Raw genomic sequence first — 20,673 nt, 5'->3', positions numbered from 1 at the left:
GAGCTATCCAGTCGAACAGTTTAGATCCAGATTCCAGTCCAGGTGAGGAAAAAATAGACGTTCATGGATCAATTTGTCTACTGGTGGATCCATCAGAATGGGGCGGAGCAGAGAAACTTTGGCCCGCCCATTTCAGATTCTGCAACATAACTGAGAGCAAGATAACATCAAGCCATTAATAACAATAGAATAAAATTATCTGGAGGGCCGGATAGAATTCCCCGGAGGGCCGGATCCGGCCCCTGGGCCTTGACTTTGACACATGTTTTGGGTCTTTATTGCTTCTCTTCAGACACTCAACACTACAAACTAACACAAAGTCTCTACAGCAGTGTAATGCAGTTGTGTACTGATGTTCAACAGTTGACTGTGTTCCAGCATGGTTATGTGGTGTTTTTGTCGCCGTGTGGATCTTCTCCTCAGGATCCGTCTGCGACCTCGTATCCTGCGGGACGTGTCAGTGAGTGACACTCGCACCACCGTGCAGGGGATGGAGATCAGCTTTCCTGTCGGTGTTGCACCTACAGCCTTTCACTGCCTGGCCTGGCATGAGGGGGAGGTAGCCACAGCCCGCGGTGAGGACTGTTGTGTGTCTGCAGCTTCAGAGGGAGCAGCAGACTCGATGGTAACACAGGATTGGTTCTGTATGTGCACGACTGACAGTGAGAACTGGACCGAGGGAGTGTGACGTCACCCATAGAAAATGGTTTACTTCTGGCTTCATCAAAATAAAGTTGCCAGACAACGTCAGTAAGCAATGACTGGTCTGAGTCCGCGTTTCTATGGCAACCACTCTCCCCAATGAGAAGTGAGCTTGTTTGAAGTGCACACCCCAACCACATGAAAACTCGCTCGGGAGAATTTGTGGGGACAGCAGGCACAGCATACTTCAAAGGAGGCATCTGATTGGTCAGTTTATACCAGGGGTGCCAAACCCGCGGGCCTTATCCGGTCTGATCTCTGGTCAATCCGGCCCAGTCATGAAGAGAAAAAATGATAAGGATGTTAAGGAGAAAAAATGTTTTTTAGCCCATTCCTGTGGCGAGTTATGGTTATTTAAAGAAATGACTGCAATGTGAAATTCTGCCACTAGGGGAAGCAAAGGAAAAGAAATACCATAAAACAATGCCATGACTAGAGATAAAAAAAATAAACCTGATAAACAATGTAATAATAAGTGATTAGGCTACTAGGCTGTTTGAGGCATTTTTTCCAGCTGACAAAACAAAACAACAACAAAGTTACAGATAACAAGCTGACCATAGGTTAGTTTGCCTTCATGTTTCTGTCCCGGTCCACTTGAAATAAGACGGGTTGATCGTGGCCCCCGAACCAAAATGAGTTTAACACCCCTGGTTTATATCAATGAGATTAATCACTAGCAGGCTTTCTACTATTGTCCAAGATACATAAAGAGTGTCGCCATGTTGGAATGGTATAAAAACAATGAGAAATGGTTTAGGAGAACCAGTAAAAGAACCATAAAATGATTCATTTTGGTCCAGTTTTAAAGAGGAAAAAACTCTGATCATCAGATACATAATTCCCAGGTCATGGTAATATTTTTTTTGTACAAAGTGCAACAAATGAGCGACATTTCAAACTTTTTCATAAATAAATGTTATATAGGAAACACAAAGGATACCTGATGCATGGTTGTGATTTTATCCATATCTACACACAGACTGAAATTTAAACAAAGTCAGATCTCGTTGTTCATGACCAAATCTCGTGGGTCTAAACTCGAATCTCGTGGGTCGTGACTTAAATCTTGTGGGTCGCGACTCCAATCTCGTAAGTCACGACCAAATCTCGTGGGTCTAAACTCGAATCTCGTGGGTCGTGACATAAATCTTGTGGGTCGCGACTTGAATCTCGTAAGTCACGACCAAATCTCTTGGGTCGCGACTCAAATCTCGTAAGTCACGACCAAAACTCGTGGGTAGCAACTCAAATCTCGTGGGTCAAGCCACAGTCGAGCCGCTGTTTGCAGCGCCTGCTGCTGCTGGAGATGTTTGTGTAATTCATTACATCTAGTAGGTTACTCAGAGACTATAAGAGCGTCAGTGTACTGCCGAAGCTTCTGTGTCACAGATCATCACACACCATTCCAGTCACTGCTGGATGAAGCTGTATTTGTCCTTCTGTTTTCTCTCTCTTCTGGTTCAGACTTTCACATCCTTTTTATATAATGATTATATTCAGTTTCTCGTGCTTGTTTCTCCACACAGCTGCAGAGAGTGTCAACACCTGCTACATCACCAGCACGTACTCCACCTGCTCCGTGGAGGAGATCGCAGCGGCAGCGCCCGACGGTTACCGCTGGTTCCAGCTCTACGTGTACCGGGACAGGAAGCTGTCTGAGCAGATCGTCCAGCGAGTAGAGTCGCTTGGCTACAAGGCATTGGTGCTGACGGTCGATGTCCCGTACACAGGGAAGCGCCGCAACGACATCCGCAACCAGTTCAAGCTGCCGCCACACCTCAAGGTCAAGAACTTTGAAGGCATGTTCCAGGTAATGATGCAACTTTGGGCACAACTTTTCTCAGACTTCCTGAGCTTTCAGATTTGATGTGCTTGTGTGACCTTGGTTCTCTGCTATGTCTTCACACATTGTTCTGTTCATGTCTGGACTACACTCAAATAATCCTACATCACAAAGAATAACAGTCTGCAGTTTTAAAAATTAAAAATTAATTACACTTTGTCCTTCATTCATTCCCAGCAGGAAACCAGTGTCCCAGAGGAGTATGGGATACCGGCCAACACCTTGGACCCTTCTATCAGCTGGAAGGACGTCTCCTGGCTGCAGTCCATCACCCGCCTCCCTGTTATCATCAAGGGCATCCTGACCAAGGAGGACGCTGAGCTGGCAGTGGAGCACGGCGTGCAGGGCGTCATCGTGTCCAACCACGGAGGGAGGCAGCTGGACGGAGGCCCCGCCTCGGTACGTCCTGAAGCAGGAACTCAGAAGGATTCCAAATTCATGTGAACATGTGACAGAGTTCCTCTTCAGATCAGAGCGGAACATCACATCTCCTCTCACACACACTGCCACACCTGGGCATGACACTGGGTCAATCAAAACCCGTTTGATTTTACGTTGCAGCACGTCTGTCTGTTTGGAACCAGAGCTGAAACTAAAACGAACAAGCTCTTCTAAAACCAAACAACCAGAAGTGCACCGTGATGGTGTCACAGTCATGCTGCTCTTCAGAGCAGTTCAACGTGACCAAATGCAAGTTCTTCACACAGTCCCTTTTTCCTTCCTTCTATGAGGTGATTTTTGTGTCACTGTATTGCAAACAAAAGTCACAGTTTTGAGATCAAAACTTCCTAAATTGCAAACAAAGTGTAAAGTTTTATGAGAAAAACATCATAATTGGCATTGAAAAACTTTAAAAATTTGTGTTTTTGCAACTTCAATGTTTACAGATGCGTTGTGTCTCTTCTCACTTTCTCCCCATCTTTGATTTTGTGTTCATAAGTTTCAGTTTAGTGTGACATGTATGTCACCAAACAGCCTGATGATGGGTCTAGAGCAGGGGTCTGCAACCTGCGGCCCCAGAGCCACATGCGGCTCTTTTACCGTTAAAGGTTGCCGACCTCTGGTCCAGAGCAAGGTTTGCAGTAGAAGAGCTATTTGGGTTTGTTTTCTACAGATCAAAACTTAGTAGGAGCCGCAAAGTCTTATTTTGATACTGCTGTGCTTTCATTACAATGTATTTTTTTTTAATAATAAATGTGACTTATGCTTCTTTTATGGCATGAATAAAAACAGAAATATAAAAAGAAGCATTTTCTCAAAATGAGAAATAATTTTTACATTAGACAGAAACTCGTTTTATTTCCTTTCAAAATAAAAGACTCCTTGTCTCAGACCGGATCATCCCAGTGCAGCTCTGGACAGCATGAGATAATATGTGCTTTACACTCAAAGAATCAGACTTTTTACCAAAGTTTTGCTTGTAGTTGAAATCTGTGTATTCTGGAGGAAGCATAGAACAAACAAGTCAGCAGGGATGCAAAAACCTTTACATGGTTTGTCTTCGAGGTGCACCTCAGTCATACATTTATAAATGTAACTAATCTAAATTAAATAAATATACATTTAGTAATACTTATTTGAAAACATACTATTATTTTATGTTTCCTTAGCCAGAGAACCACTATGGAGAGGTAAACGATCCAAAAGCAGCTCTGGAGCTGTAGGGTTATCTGTCTGGGTGTCTGTTACCAAGGCTCAAACGGCAGACAGGCTCTTTTACCCTCGATTTTGCCTCCATGGCTGAAGAAAAAAAATAATTTTTGATTAATTTGAAAAGTAATTCTTACTTTCCTTGAGCATTGGTTCAATTTTACTTAGTCAGATTAGTGAATTTATGGTTAAAGATCTTCTGAAACAGTAAAAGAACTGCAAAGTTTCTTTAGTGACATTATACTAAACAGTGATCTATAAATCCCCCGGAGCAAAATATTTGGTAAAAAGTTTGATTTTCTTTAAGATCTGTAGAAAAAAAACAGATTTAAACCACATATTATCTTCTGTTGCCCAACAGTGTTTTTGGATTAGCTCACCAGCAGCAGTAGCCTAATAAAAAGAATGATTGGCTCACCAAAGTCGACTTTATGTAAAAGAAGAAGAAACTTCATTTTTTTACTTTTAATGCTAATTTTCATAGGATGTCTTGTTTTTAAGAAATCATCATTGCTTTTGGAAAAAATTCAATTTTCTTTTAATATTTTAACATTTTGTAAGATACTGCTGTGGACATTGTAAACATCCTGGTCGCTACGCTGACATGAAGCATGTTTTATTTTTTATCTTTGCTCCTCTTTCAGGGTTCTACTAAGAGAGAAACGGGTCAGAATGGTTGAAGACTGTAGAACCAGTCAGAGAGAACCGATACAAAGTCTGCATCGGCCTCCAAGCAATATTAGGCTGAGACACTTGAATCAAGAGCAATCAGCATGAACCCTCTTGTCTGTGATTGGCTGTCTGGTGTGGGACAGATAGGGAGAAAGCCAGAGGAGATATCTGAAAACAAATGTGTTGCAAATGCAAAAATATTTTTTGAAAGCAAATATTTATAATATTTATTTATTTATTTTTCCCTTTTTTTTTTTTTTTTTTTTTTTGCAATTTAGGACATTTGGATCTCAAAACTGTGACTTTTGATGCAATATGGTGGCACAAAAATCCCTCCGTCAGCCTAGAGTTCCTCCTGCATCATTAGAATGACGTCAGACATCCCGCCAGATGTTCCAGCATTTTAGTATCACATTCTTCACTGATGTTCTGTTTTCCCCAAAATAAAAGCGTTCCAGTTCCCTAATATCTGACAAACACTCAGCACGTTCACAGTTCTCATTGCTGTTTCTCCACAGATAGATGCTCTGTCAGAGATTGTGGACGCGGTTCAAGGCCGGATCGAGGTCTACGTGGATGGAGGGATCCGGACAGGAAGTGATGTCCTCAAAGCGCTGGCCTTAGGGGCCAGGTGTGTTTTCATCGGACGCCCAATAGTGTGGGGACTTGCATACAAGGTAAAGTCGTACCAAAGAAAACGGTACAAAGAACTAGCTTTAAAACAAAACATTTTTTTAGAGAAACGTGATAGATGTAACGCTTCTTCGAGAACCGGTAAAAAAAGGATTCAAACTCATCAACATGTTCATCAGTGCAGAAAATTAAAGAAATTGTCACGACCTGTGCCTAAATTTAGAAAAATGCAGAGCAGATGACATTTCTTCATGCAGACTCGCTGTGAGGGTGAGTGTGTGCGCCGTGGACTGACTGCTCTCTCCTCCTGGGAAATTCTCACAGCTCCTTCAGATTTAAACGTTTCACATAAGTCAGACCTTCCAGGATTTTGGGATGTTGCAATCGCAACTATTAACTCAATTTCAAGTAAAACCAGGATTTTTTTAACGTTATTTTTTCATGCAACTTATCTACCATGACAACAGTCATGGTGAAGACGCAGCTTCACCACTGTTTCTCTTCTGACTTCTTTCCAGGAGCCCTCTCTGTCTTTTGTTTGTTCTTTTTTTTAACCCTTTAACACCTGAGGCATCACCGGTGACGCTTAAACACAAAATATTTAACATACTGTAACTTTTAAACCGCTAACATGATCAACGTAATTCTAGTAGAATCTGAAGGAGAAAAGCGGCTCGCAAATCAAAGAACATAAACACTGGAGCTCCAGTATTAAAGGCTTAATTGAAAGTTAGCCTGAAGCTACGATCACACCGCCATGGGAAACTAGCGTTTAAGCAACTGTTTCAGATGAAACATCTATGAGAATGTGTTCAAAACTCATGTTCGTCCATCACTACGTACGTTTTTAAGACACTATTTGGGCTCTACTTATAAAACATATTCATTGAACATGTTGAAATTTGAATTATTTGAGCTGACATTATTTTTCTCAGCTTCAGAATCCACTGGAATTGGGTTAATTGTGTAGTTTGAAGAATGTGTGTTATTTTGCTGTCGCTGTAAATTTCCCCATTATTAAAGGGTTAACGGTCATTTGCGCTGAGAGCGAGCGCAGGCGAGTGCACGAGCAGCTGAGGAGGGGTTGCGCTGAGTGGGCGCGGGTAGAGCGTTCCATCATACATGGAGCCCAACATGAACCGAGTATGAAAGGATTTGTGATCACTTCAGTATTATGTATAATTGTTTGTTTGTATTGAATCCTTTCTGTTTGTAGGAAAACAGACAGTTTGATGTAAAGGGGAAAAAGAAAAGATACCTGGCCTTAAATTACAGTTATTTCATTGCAATTAGAAAAAGAAATCAGAAAAAAATCGAAATCGTGATTTTAAAACTGTGAAACGAATCGTGGTTTGCCTGAATCTCTACATCCCTAGTAATAAGATAAGCTGGAATTATGTCTGGCATCATAAAATCCACCTCATGTCTTGACTGAAGCGTCGTATTTCACTCCCAGTCTTTGTTTCCTGGTCTTCTAGGGGGAGGAAGGAGTGAGGGAGGTGCTCCAAATCTTGAATGATGAGTTCCGTCTCTCCATGACCTTATCGGGTGAGTCGGCCTCTCTTTGCCGTCCTTCAGAGTCTGGATTACGACACTGACATGTCCTGCTCATGTGTTCTGATGTGTTTTGTGCTGCAGGCTGCAGGAACATCAGTGAAATCAACAGGAACCTCATTCAGTTCTCCAGGCTGTAGCCTGCCAGCAGGGGGCAGCACCGAGGAGAGAGACACCTCCACCTCAGCAGGAGCTGCTGACACGTTATTCTGCACTAATCACTGATCATGGCGAGACTTAAAAAGGGCCAAACATGGAGAAACGTGTCCTCAGAGCTGGTTTGAGCTCGGCTCTGTAACTCAGACTCCCTCCAGGCTCGGGTGTGTGTGGCTGATGGGACATTTAGGTGTTGATCAAACAGGGTTTGAAGTGGAATGAAGGGAAACATGTATAATGATGTTTTTGATCTTTGAAAGACTGCACTTGAATTCTGTACTCAAAGAAATAACTCTTGAGGTGAAGTTTTCTTGTTTGTGATGACAAATAAAGGTTTTTAAAATATTGAAGAACATTAGAAATCAAAGCATTATCACGACATAAGAAAATCCGAATGGTTTTATGTTGTAATGTTTTAAGACGTGTTCTTTCGCCGAGACTAAGAGGGAGCGAGCTCAGCGCACAACATCAACACGGAACAGCCTGAGAAGGAGAAGTGACACAGGAAGTGACTGAGGTCTCGGTTAGTCTAAAGAGGTGATGATGTTTCCTCACAAGCTCCAGCTCTTCAGCAGCGGCGCACACGGACGCGGCGTGCTGCAGCAGACATTTTCTCCTCCGTCCTCCTCTGAGTGCTGCTTTCTGAGACTACCAGGCTGGAGGGAGGCCTCGGCTCCAGTTTGCTGAGGAAGCTTTCCTCTAGGTAGGTCAACCAGGATTTTTTTTTATGATTTTCTAGATGTTTCAGGAAAGACTCCATTATCAGCAGAACAGCATGTCAGGAACGTACCGCGCTTTCCAGCTGCTGTGAGAACTCTGCTGCATTTGTCTCTGCTCTATATTGTGAATTTATACAACTTCATCCCATTGGTTGAGCCTCTACAAGAATGTAAAGAGCACTAAAGTCAAACAGGAAGTTCTTCTCTAAGCATTAAAAACAGTAATCATTTCCTTCTTAAAATGATCAAACTAATTCTGACAGCCTCTCCCTCGTCCTGCAGGTGTCATTTTCTGCTTTATTTCTCATTTGAAACATTCACACGTCTGTGCTGATTCACTGAAGAGCAATAAAGTGAAAGCGAAGAAGGTGTTTTTAAAGATAAATGTTGAAGGGTTTGCTGTTGATGTGCAGCAGCAAGATTACATATTCACTGAAGAACGGAGTCAATCTGAAAAAAGTCTAAGGGAATGAAATGACTGTAGAGAAGACTTCCATTTATTAGACTGCATCAAAGACAAAAATGACTAAATGTTTTCAAAGTAATCAGTCAAAAATTGTTTATGTAACTTGGTTTAAAGTTTATTATTTTAAAAAAAAGTGGCTAATATTTTTTGTTCAAATTATTAAAAGATGTCAACGGAGACTTTGAAGTACAAACCCTGAGGGTTCCTCTTCGGTTCATGTTTGTTCTGTTGGAGTCAAAGACACCAAAACAACAGGAAATCGTGAGAAGGCTCAAAGCTTTTTCTCTTTCTGCTGTTTCTGCAACAGGTGCTTCAATATTCAGTCTACTTTCAGAAATAATCCCCAAAATTATAAAAAAAACCCCAAAACATGTATTTGTATTCCAGCTCATCTGACTTTATTAAATGGACACTGTGATACTGGCACACTGAAGAAGTGATCAGTGTGATGAGATTTAGCAGCCAGCAAAGCCAAGGGCCCATACTGTTTAAAAGTGGGCAGAAAATGTGGGTCCCAAATGGGTTTAAGTGGGGATTCTGTGGGTTAGCTTGCTACGCTAGCCAGCTGCCCGGTGGAGAGAGTAGCATGCTAGCGAGCTCAACTGTAGCGTGCTAGCAAGCTTCTCTACAGTGAGCTAGGAAGCTCTTCTGTAGTGAGCTAGCAAGCTTTGCTGCATTGAGCTAGCGAGCTCTGCTGTCCACCAGGCAGCTGGCTAGCATATCGAGCCTACCCACTGTGTCCACTTAAGCCAATGTGGGCTAACACAGGTGGGGTCAAATCTGTTTGGGGCCCAAATTTTCTGCCCACTTTTAAACCATACGGGGCCACATTGTCTGGCTGGGTTAGGACTCTATTCTAAATCATTTAATCATAATATCATGTATCTTGTAATGTGTAACCTGTTACAACAGTAAGGGATTATTGGGAAAAAAATATACTTTTTTGCTGTAATTAAAGAGAGTAGCCAATGAGTTTTACTTATTACTTGTTTAGTAATGTCTTTATTACAGCAGAAATGCATTTATTCAAAGCAGACTGAGTAAAATCATCTGTTAAATGTCTGTTTTCATGATGGATGTTTCCAAAAGAGGGCTGCATGGTGGTGTAGTGGCTAGCACTCTTACCTCACAGTGAGAAGGCCCTGGTTCAAATCCCAGCTGGGTTCTTTCTGTGAGTTTGCATCGTCTCATGCATGTGTGGATTTCCTCCAGGCGCTCCATGATGATTCTAAATTAGGTGTGTGGCCCTGCAACAGACTCCCAACCTGTTCAGGGAATGCCCTGCCCTCACCCAACAGTAGCTGGGATAGGCTCCAGCAACCTCATGGCCCCAAACAGGATTAAGCTGGTTTAAAAGATGGATAGATGCTTCGTCTTTCAGGGAAACTTTGGTACGGGGTTAGATAGCTGTCAAAAAGAAACATATTCATAAAGACAAAGTTGTAATCATAAAGAGAAAGTTCTACACAAACTAACATTTTTGTGCAGAACTTTCCAGAAAAAAATATGAGTACAGTATTTAGTTTTATGTTTAACATGTCTCTAGAATACGACCTGTCCATGTCTTCAGGACTCATGTAAAGGATTACAATTCTGACTCTATAAAGGTGGAGGTGCTCTGGGCTTGGTAATAGATCGCTGCACTCCTGGAGATCTGCAAATCAACACTCTGTACAGAACTGCAAAACAAGCAAAATGAAAGCAAATGCTGCAGAACTTCATCTTAAAGTTTTAGTTCATACAGTTCAAGACACAAAGTGGTTTTCTGACCTAGTTTCAAGACTTCCTGGAAGACTCACTCTCAGTTTCCTGCGTTTCCCAGCCCTAAAGCTCCTCCTTCTCTCCCTGCAGGAAGTCTGACCACCGCAACAGCAACCCCCAGCCTCAAGAAGCCAATGAAATGGGGTGAGCATCCCCTCTGAATGCAGCAGCTTGTCTTTGGGAACCTGAAAAAGTTAGCTACCCGAGAACTGTCACAGGTTCTTCATGAAGCTGGAAGAGGTTAACCCTTTAACACCAGAGTCATCGCCGGTGATGATTAAACACAAACATTTCACATAATGTAACTTTTCAACAGTTAACATGATAATTCCAGCAGATTCTGAGGGAGAACAGCGGCTCGACGAGCCAAAACAGATAGCATGTAGCTGAAACTAGCCTAACACTGGAGCTCTGCTTTTAAAGGGTTAATCCAGTTTGGGGTGGGGGGGCAGTTTAGAGAGGATCTTTCTGTTTTGTTTTATGTTTGTATTATCTTCTTATAGACTGTGTGAGTTTCAGCAGGAGAGTGTTTCAAAGCTGAACGCTCTTCAGTTTGATGGTCTGCACAGCACGACCCATAAAACAGAGGAAAGAGAGAGCAGAGCGGAGGCATCCGTCAGCCGGGGCTCAGATTGGAGAAGCGACACTTAAAGTGAGGGGATGAGTAATGACCAGAGAAAAGTGGAGGAAAGGGAAGCTGTACAGACCAGACCTGAGAATCCAGCTTTACAGGAGAAGTTCTCCACTTTCCAGCTGTTTTGTGACAGATCCAGCATTTGTAATCCACCAACAGCAGGCTGGCCTCCAAACTGACTGCTGTCAGGTTTACAATATTTACAGCAAAACATGAAGGCCCAATGGAATATAATGTTCCAACAATGTCTCCCTTTGCAGCAGAAGTGGATTTTTTCTTTAGTTTAATTCAATTTTATTTTTATAGCCTAATAGCTCGAAACAATTGCCTCATTGGGCTTCATACCGGTCATTGTAGAAAAGCAGAAAGTCAGTCATAAAATATAGACAATATTGATTGCTAAACTAAATTCAACAGACTAACTTAAACTTAGCATTCCTGACCTTAGAGCAGGAATGTCAAACTCAGTCGCTCAAGGGGCCAAAATTCAAAACACACCTTAGGTCGCGGGACGAACAGAATAAACATTTATTGAACACTCTAAAACTACATTTTAAAACTTTAAAAATTTAACTTTTAAGCATAATTATAAACTAGATGTATAGCATTACCTGCGATAATGCTAGAGTGAATGCTCTAAGGGGAATGTGGCCGCTGAAGATGCTAGTGCTGATAGATGAAAACACTAAAGCTAACAACCTGATTCAGGAAAAAAAAGAAGAAACCTCTGGGATGTCCTCATGAAGGAGAGATCCTCTCCCAGGATGGACAGGTGATTTACCAGGACTATTAAAGAGGAATTAGCTTGTCTAACTCTACAACTACATGTTTGAATAGTGTTCATCCAGATAGAATCGGGGAGAGCTGGGGGTAAGGTCTACAGCCAAGACGAGCCAGAGGCGAGGTCCACGACCAAGAACAGAAGCACAAACCATCCACCTTTAGCTATGTTTGATGCAGTCAACACAGATTACTCTCACAAAGCCATCCGGTGTCTCTGTGACGGTGTTTACAAATATACTTAATCCAGAACTTCTGCCTTCAGATTAGAAGGCGGCTCGAACCGACTGAGCTACAGGCTGTCCCGCCTGGGCAGCCGGCACCGGTCCAGGGATGCTCAGAGACCTCCAGCTCAGCCAGAAAGACCTCCTCCTCCTCCTCCACAAGGTGGCTGTCTAGTTCGCTTCTGTGCTAATGTGAAACACGTACTTTTTACCGTCTAAAGAGAAATGTTTTAATCTTACAGCAGGCTCTATTGATTTGGCTTTAAGTTTAACATCTTGTGGCTCCATGTCTGAAAAGCCCATGAGCGTTACAGCTTTGATCAGAAACATTTCATTTGATCACTTCCTTCTTCATTCACTTTCATCTGGGTTCAGAGGAGAGGTCTCCACCAGCGCCCTATGAGCCTCCAGCTCCGCCTCCGGCTCCTCCTTCTCTCCCGCCGTCAGCGGAGAAACCCCCGAAGCGGCCAGACAAAGCAACCAAGCCCAAGCTGCCCCCTCGGCCGCTCTCCAAGGTGTTCAGCAGCAGTGAACACGGAGCAGCAGTGCTGCAGGTACATCTCATGCTGCACCGTTTGTCCTGGGGACGTTTCTTCTGGATTCTGGTACCAATAATGTAAAATGATCATTTCTCCCTCAATATCTCTGATTTGCAAAATAAAAAAAACACAACCCAGAAAATAAAACAGTTGATGATTTTAGAGCGTTTCCAGTTAGCGCTGTGCATGTTTTGCTAGCTGTTGATTGGACGTTGGGTATACTCGAGTTGTGTTGATTGGTGGATTCCTCTGCATCACCAAGGTCTTCTGTAACAGCAGCAGCAGTCGCTCCTTAGAGATTTCTACGGTTTGTTTAATGATCTTACCCTGATGGGAATATCAGACACAGTTCAAACGCATCTCTGTTTAATGCTCCAACAGTCCATGTTACACTAACAGATCAGTGCAAAGCAATTCAAACACCGGCTCTGGTTCTGATGCCTTTGTTGAAGCTGATGGTAAATAGTAACCCTGAACTGCATTAATGACAAATCATTTAGCTGTTTTACAGTTTAGATCAGTGATGGAAAACTCAATCACACAGGAGGCCAAAAAAAAGTTACAGTGCCTGCAAAAATGCTAGTGAATGCTGTAAGCTGAATTTGGTCATTGAAGATGATAGTGCTGATAGCTGAAAATTCTGAAATTGATAGCCAGCTAAAATATTAGCTAAATGCCAAATTAGCTTTAAAAACTAAAAAAAAAAAAAAACCTAGATTAGCCACAAACAGCTAGCATGTAAATATTATCTAAACTCCAAAACAGCCTAAAAAATCTTAGCTAATTGCCAAAATAGTCATAAAAGCAAACATAATGACATTAAAACTGTAACTTTTTAACTTAATTATGAATAATGAAAAGGCAGGAATATTATTCCAGAATAAATCGACTTAAACCTTAAATAACTTTCAAACTTTTACTCTCTATATAAATATGTTTTGTCGAATTATATAACATTAATAACAATGAAATAAAATGATCTCTAGGGCCGGATAGAATTACCTAGAGGACTGGATTCGGCCCCCGGCCCTTGACTTTGACTCACGTGGTTTAGATCAAACATCTTGTCTTGCCCCAAGCTGCTGATACTTGAAGTTTCCTTTCAATCAAGATGATCATATTTGAAAAGCATCACATCTGAGTATACACACACAGACTCTGTTTTCCATCCAGGGCTTCGATGTTTTCCGGGGCGATGAGACTCTGTGTGATGTGGTTCTGGTTCCTGGAGACAGCTCAGAAACCTTCCCGGTGCACAGAGTCATCATGGCTTCATGCAGCGACTACTTCAAGGCCATGTTTACAGGTTTGTGGCTGCTGTTTCTAAACCTGCTGTCCACCGCCAGCAGAATCAAGTAATGTGACTGTCCAAGTGCATTTCTTAAGCAAACGTTTTACCTCTAAATTTGTCTGCTGTGAGAAAAGGCTACAAGTTAAGTTAAACTGAGTTTGTCATCAAGAGGAATGCTTTATAGACAGAAATCACGTTTCGCCTATAGGGCGCCATGCAGTCCAGGGGGAGTGTCTTACTGGAGCCCCTCCTCTAAAGTAACGAACTCCTGTTTGAGCTGGAATTTAATAAAGACAGGACACAATTGGAAAATATACGGCATTCTGCATCTAAAATGAACGTTTTTCGCTGATGACCATTAGCTCTGTGGAGAAATTGAATGATGCTGTTAGATTGGGGGGGCGGAGCTGTTAGAGCAGACTCCTCCTGAAAGGGCGGTCTCACTCTGTGACATCAGATCGTGAATACCTGCTCGTTATGCTCCTTTAAATAAGAGAGAGACATTAAAACCTTTTGCTTTGACAGATCTGTTGTTGAGCAAATTCAGTTGTTTTTCAAGGATGTTGTGTTTTGATTTATTCACTTTATACTTTAAAAGTTGAATCTAGGATGTGAGGAACTCAGTGTTAAAATGACACTTAAACTACAAGCTCCATCTTTATAAAGAATCTGTAAAGTCACAACTTCTTTGAGCACTTCTCAATGCAACATTGTCATTTCCAGCACTGGCTGTTAAAACCTGAGCACAAAGAGATAAGAAACTTTATATAAAGACTTGAAAAGATTTTGGATTTCAAAATATTGACAGAACTTTTGAAGGAGACCAGAAAATGCAGATTTTTCTTCAAGTAACCAGCCTGTCACACAAAGCTAAAAAGTATTGACGCATTTCAAGGGAGCAGCACAAACAGAAATGCCTGGTGACCTCTTTCACTTCTGTACTTTTGTTTTTCAGTTGCAGCTTCAAAGTAGACATTTACATGAAGCCTCAGAGTGAAGCTCTATAGCGATGACATTTAAGCTTCCTGTCTTTGCAGCATCAGACGTGTCTGCAACTCGCTGACGGTCACATTAATCATGATGCAAACAAACACCTTGTTTTTGCCCCTCTCTCTCTCCAGGAGGCATGAGGGAGCAGGAGATGAGAGAGATCAAACTGCATGGGGTCACTAAGACGGGCTTAAAGAGCATCATTGAGTTCATCTACACGTCCAAAGTCGTCCTGGACATGGGCAACCTGCAGGACACGCTGGAGGCCGCCAACTTCCTGCAGGTCATGCCTGTTCTCAGCTTCTGCAACCAGCTGCTGAGCAGTGAGGTGAGTCTGCACTCACATGCATCCAACTCCTCTGAACCATGAAAGACACAATTTGATGAAGAACGGATGTCTTCATTTCTAATGTAGATCACAATTGATAACTGTGTGGAAGTCGAACGCATCGCTGAAGACTTGCTTTTGGAAGACGTTCAGGAAAATATTGGTGAGTGGTGGAAGATATCACAGCATCTTTGATCTGACTTTGACCAAAAGAATTAGTTAAATGTAACTTCAAGTAGATTCTAAAGGCTTGATGAGCCATTTTTTTCCTTTACGCAGATCAAGGGTCTCCAAACTTTTTCTTGTGAGGGCAACATAGCTGTTTTCTTCTCTGATGTGGGGCTGGGGTCGGTTGGAAGGCTAACAGAAAAAAATGTAACAATCACAGCCAACATGAAAACATGTATGGTTTTCCAGGAAGCAAAACAAAGCCAAATTTGAAATAATTCATTTCTGTAATCTTCACAGAAAAATGATACTAACACATTTTAAAAACTAGACATATAGCTTAACCTGCAATATTGCTAGTGTGAATGCTGTAAGCTAAATGTGGCTGCTAAATATGCTGAAATTGATAAATAAAAATGCTGAAACTAATAGCTTAAAACACTAAAGTTGATAGCTGACATGGCTGTAGCTATTAGCTGAAAACACTGAAGGTAATAGCCAGCTAAAATATTAGTAAGATATTAGCCTAAACATCTGAAAAAAACCTAAATTAGCAAAAACAGGGAGCATGTAGCTGAAATATTAGCTAAAAATCCAAATTAGCCTAAAAAACTGAGAAAAAGCCAAAATTACCTAAAACAATTAACACTTAGCTGAAATATTAGCTAAATGCCAAATAAGCCAAAAAAAAAAAAGTCAAATGTCCAAACCACCCAAAAAAACTAGCATAAGGCTAAAATATAGGCTTAATGCCAAATCAGCCGGAAAAAAAAAACGAAAAAAGCTTAATTTAGCCAAAGCAGCTAGCATGAAGCTAAAATATTAGCTAAACTCCCAATTAGCCAAAAAAAGGGAAATATGCCTAAATTAGCCAAAACAGCTAGCCTGTGGCTAAAATATTAGCTAAGCTCCAAATTAGCCTAAATAATTAAATAAAAAACAAATTACCCAAAACAGGGAGAATGTAGATGAAATATTAGCCAAACTCCAAATTAGCCTAAAAATGAACTGAGAAAAAGGCAAAAAGCAGTAGAATGTAGCTAAAATATTAGCTAAATGCCAAAAAAAGGTAAAATATCGAAATCAGCCAAAACAGCTAGCGAAAGGCTAAAATATTAGCTAAACTCCAAATTAGCTTAAAAACCAAAAAAAAAGCCTAAATTAGCCAAAACAGCTATCATGTCGCTAAAATATTTGCTAAATTTCAAAACAGCCTTTAAAAGTGCTTAGTAACTGCCGTAACAGCTAGCATAAAAGAGCTGAATATTTCAATAGCTGAATTAGCCAAATAGCTGACAGAGCTGAAGAGTTACGGACGTCCAAAAAAAAAAATTTACATAATAATAATAATAAAGAAATAAGGAAAAAGTGAATGGCTTTAGTCTGGATGCTTTACAGTATTCACACTGTTAAACCAATAAATATTCTATCCTCTCCCGTCATAGTTCAGAGTGCAGAAGGGTAAAATAAAAAGGTCTCGATCAGCATTTCTGATGGTTTTTAGAGGCGGGCCTGATCTGGCCCGCGGGCTGAAGTCTGGGGACCCCTGATGAAGATCGCGTAAACAATAAAAAAATGTAATTTGTATGTTCTTATCCATTTTTCTATTGCTTTTCTAAAATGTATGTTCAAATGTAGGTAAGTTTGTGAGTGAGAACCTCTCAGCGCTGGTGCAGTCCGACCGCTACCTGCAGCTCTCCGAGACCAGCATGGCCAACGCTCTGGCCAGCAACTCGCTGAGGGGTTTCTCCGAGCTGGAGCTCTTCCACATCGCCAAAGGGTGGCTGGAGCACGACCCCGCCAAACGCAGAAAGTCGGTTTACGCCCTGATGCGCCACATCCGTTTCCCGCTCATGAGCCCCGGCGAGCTGATCCAAATCTCCCAGGACGACGAGGGCGAAAGCGAGTCCCTGATGCGCTCGGAAACGGCCTGCGTCAACCTCCTGCTGGAGGCCAGCAATTACCAGATGATGCCGTACATGCAGCCCGCGCTGCAGACCGAGAGGACGCAGATCCGGTCGGACGCCACGCACATTCTGGCCCTGGGCGGGGTCATGCGGCAGCAGCTGGTGGTGAGCCGCGAGCTGAGGCTGTACGACGAGAACAGCCGCCACTGGAGAGCCCTGAAGCCCATGGAGGTGCCGCGGTACCAGCATGGGGTGGCCCTGCTGGGGGGCTTCCTCTTCATTGTTGGAGGTCAGAGCATTTACAGTTCAAGCTCCAGAGCGGGGTCTCAAACTGGCGGCCATTTGTGGCCCCCAAGTCAATACTTTGGCCCCAGCTTTAATATGAAAGTTGAATATCTGCTAAGAAATGTCATCTGCATGTCCACGCCTCTTTGATGATAGCTTTGTGATGTTTCAGCTTGTTTTACTTCTTTATTTACTAAACTCTCAATCACAGAATCTAAGTTTTGTTACGCTGATCTCACAGATAATTCTCTTTTTATTAATCGCGTTATAACTTTCACAGCCCTAAGAAAAACTTACCATAGGAACTGAAGCTCTAAATGTAAATGATCAAACTTCTCTCGTCCCCAGGTCAGAGTACTTATGACACGAAGGGGAAGACGGCCATAGACAGCGCTTACCGCTATGACCCGCGCTTCGACAAGTGGCTTCAGATTGCGTCCCTCAATGACAAGCGGACCTTCTTCCACCTCAGCGCCCTGAAGGGGAAACTGTTCGCGGTGGGAGGAAGGAACGCCTCCGGGGAGATCGGTGAGCTCCAACACAAATCCCCGTAGAAGAGTTTTTCTTGTGGTTGGAAAACCTCATCACTCTGTGGTTCCTACCAGACACGGTGGAATGTTACAACCTGAAGAAAAACGAGTGGAGCTTTGTGTCCAACATGGTGGAGCCTCACTATGGACACGCTGGCACTGTTCACGGGGACCTCATGTACATCTCAGGTGAGACACTGATACCTGTCGTCTGGATTTTAGTGCTGTCTCTTTGTCTTCAGGAGATTGAGAAATCCTTTCATCTATAAATGAAAAACTCGTGTAAATGTGGTCTTTTTGTATAAGTGGACATGAACCCAACATGAACAGCATGTAAAGCCAATGGGTTTGATTTCTCCGAACAGATGTAATGCAGTATGTAATGCATTGCACACATGAAATACACTCTAGTAAAGGTAGCAGGAATACAATCATCCCAAACTACAGACAACCAAGTGTTGCAGTTCCTCCAAAAGCCACTGGAGGCAGGCAGGAAAAGGAAACTACTTCCTGTTGGCTACCAAAGTCTTAACTTTACACCAAAAAACAAACTAACTAGAAAAGTTGCATTACCTGCAATAATGCTAGTGTAAATGCTTTCTGCTGAAATTTGTGACGCAGTTTACTTTAATCGCTGAAAATGCTAAAGCTATTTGCAAAATGTTAAATTTGCTAAAAGACTGGAAATTTAATTCAAGAACTCTGAAAGAGCGCTGAAACTGACCTACATTTCTGAAAAATGTATAGTAACATTGCTTAAAAATCCCTGATGCAAGCCAATTTCCCTAAACTATCATGTGTGTTGCTTAGATATTAGCTAAACTCAAAATTAGCCAAAAAATCCTCAGTAAACTAAATTAGCCAATAATGTTAGCCTGTTGCTAAAATATTTGCTAAACTCTAAATTAGCTAAACTTTTTTTTGAAAATGACTATAAAAGATAAACATAACCCATGAATATATTTAAAGATGTGTTGCTAATCTACTTAAAATGTTGAAATTTGAAGACTTTCTCATTCATTTCCTATGGGGGATATTTTACTCAATATTTCAAAAACTATAAAGTTCATGAATACCAAAATACAAACAGTACTGTCCTGAACGAGCTGAACGTTTTGATACAAAGATTACTGAAATCTCTGAAAGTGTGATTTAATTTTTATGTGACAAAAAATTTCAGTTTTAAGTTTACACATTTATACACATTTGTTCAGAAATACAATAATAATCTACTATTTAATTTGAATATATTTATATTAATCTGATCCAGTTCACAGACTGTAAATGTATGTGACTCCCACCTCCTGATGACGAAGGCCACCGCACAGCCTCCTGCTGAATTAGCTGAAAAACTTGCATTTAGGTGGCCGCTGTGGCATTTTGGGTTTATTAAAGCATGTGCTGGATGTCATAACAAATCATAATTAGCAATCTTCCCTTTTTAGAAAGAAAAATCCTACTTTGTGTCAAGAACTTTTCAGTTTTGGTCCACAAATGTTATGAATAAAGAATAACACAGTCTTTAATCTTGATCTTTTTTACTTCAGATCTTCTGTCTTGGTAGCTTGTTTTAATCTGAAAGATTACATAAAACAGGAAAACTTTGTTTGAGAACCAAATAATAAACATTGAATACATTTGGACCCCAGTGATTAAACTCTAGAATATCTTTGTTGGGATGAAGGCATATCAGCTCAGACACTTCAGAGTATAAGGTTGGAGTTTTGACAGCGAGCTCAGCTGTCTCACCGCACTGCCTGTTTTCCACAGCTGTTAAACCACACGCTGATGCTAACCTGATACTAAAGTCTTCATAGACGGGACGAAAACTAGATGCTGCAGCGAGTCATTTTAACACCAATTTGATTCACATCAGAATTTGTGGTTTTTGATCCGATTCACAGTCCATATCGGTTCATTATAAAACTATTTAATTCACTGACCTAAAACGGATCCAGAACATCTTGATCCCAAACTCCCAGCAGTGAGACTCAGAGATAAATATCTGGTTCTGAACAGTGCAGCTGAAGTTTTCCAGATTCTTGTATTTCTTCAAGATAATAAAATAAATATGTGAACAAACAATCCATTCACATTTTAGTTTGATAAAGTTCCGCCCACTGTTGTCTTTCCACATCAGAATACTCATTATTAGAGCAATCTATAACACTGTATGGTCACATGATCAATTCAACGTGTTTCCACACATTAGACGGAATGATTGAAGAAATCAGTTCATTGATCTGAATCGATTTAAGCTCAATTATTTAATAAAAGTACAGATCAAACAAACGCAAAATGCTAAAGTCTGCTAGCTCACAAACATTTTACACTATGTGAAGTGGATAATATTAATATATTTAAATCATATAGTAGGTTATTAATGTATTTCTAAACAAATGTATAAATGTGTAAACCGTGTAAACTCAAAATTAAATTGAATTGAGGGAGAGGATCAAAAGAATTTTAAAGAATCAGAACCGCACTGATCCAGGATCTAGTGAATCAAATTGATCCTGGAGATTATTGACGATATCCAGCCCTCGTATTGATGGTTGATCAGTTTTTGCTGCATCACGTGTGTTTTCCGCTAACATCATACTTGATTATTTTACTTCTTAGTAACATCAAACTACCTTATCTCAATCCAAATAGTATTTTCCAATTACAAATGTTGATTGATCTCATTTTGAAACAGTTTCATGAAGCTATAAGTCATTTCAATCATTTGATTAACTCTTTCCTCAGACAGATCAATCTGGTTAGATTGTAGGAATTAAAATCGATTTATAAATTAATCGTTACAGCCCATGTAAAAATAAAAACTGGTCATGAAGA

The 20,673-nt window shown here is 41.2% G+C and overlaps 2 protein-coding genes across 4 annotated transcripts in view; both read left to right on the top strand.

The window, feature by feature from the left end:
- hao2 (hydroxyacid oxidase 2 (long chain)) overlaps positions 1–7,563 on the top strand; it is a 20,284-nt gene extending 12,721 nt beyond the window's left edge. The window contains exons 3-8 of one of the 2 annotated variants that reach the window (XM_024260452.2): positions 424–575; positions 2,232–2,515; positions 2,726–2,947; positions 5,389–5,547; positions 6,982–7,051; positions 7,142–7,563. In XM_024260452.2, coding sequence (XP_024116220.1) covers positions 424–575; positions 2,232–2,515; positions 2,726–2,947; positions 5,389–5,547; positions 6,982–7,051; positions 7,142–7,197 — 943 coding nt within the window. In that variant the 3' untranslated portion in view covers positions 7,198–7,563. Of the gene's footprint in view, positions 1–410; positions 576–2,231; positions 2,516–2,725; positions 2,948–5,388; positions 5,548–6,981; positions 7,052–7,141 lie in introns of both variants that reach the window. The other variant, XM_024260454.2, reaches the window with a different exon arrangement.
- A 140-nt stretch (positions 7,564–7,703) lies between these two features.
- The window catches only part of si:rp71-68n21.9 (kelch-like protein 9), a 16,702-nt gene continuing 3,732 nt past the window's right edge, over positions 7,704–20,673 (top strand). The window contains exons 1-10 of one of the 2 annotated variants that reach the window (XM_024260464.2): positions 7,704–7,916; positions 10,250–10,303; positions 11,839–11,960; positions 12,173–12,351; positions 13,510–13,642; positions 14,749–14,945; positions 15,033–15,108; positions 16,752–17,309; positions 17,654–17,833; positions 17,911–18,024. In XM_024260464.2, coding sequence (XP_024116232.1) covers positions 10,299–10,303; positions 11,839–11,960; positions 12,173–12,351; positions 13,510–13,642; positions 14,749–14,945; positions 15,033–15,108; positions 16,752–17,309; positions 17,654–17,833; positions 17,911–18,024 — 1,564 coding nt within the window. In that variant the 5' untranslated portion in view covers positions 7,704–7,916; positions 10,250–10,298. Of the gene's footprint in view, positions 7,917–10,249; positions 10,304–11,838; positions 11,961–12,172; positions 12,352–13,509; positions 13,643–14,748; positions 14,946–15,032; positions 15,109–16,751; positions 17,310–17,653; positions 17,834–17,910; positions 18,025–20,673 lie in introns of those variants that run through there. The other variant, XM_036209695.1, reaches the window with a different exon arrangement.

Source organism: Oryzias melastigma, linkage group LG21 (genome assembly GCF_002922805.2).
Source record: "Oryzias melastigma strain HK-1 linkage group LG21, ASM292280v2, whole genome shotgun sequence".
Lineage (NCBI taxonomy): Eukaryota > Metazoa > Chordata > Actinopteri > Beloniformes > Adrianichthyidae > Oryzias > Oryzias melastigma.
The sequence above is the reverse complement of the archived record's forward strand: the minus strand, read 5'-3'. Positions and strand labels throughout refer to the sequence as shown.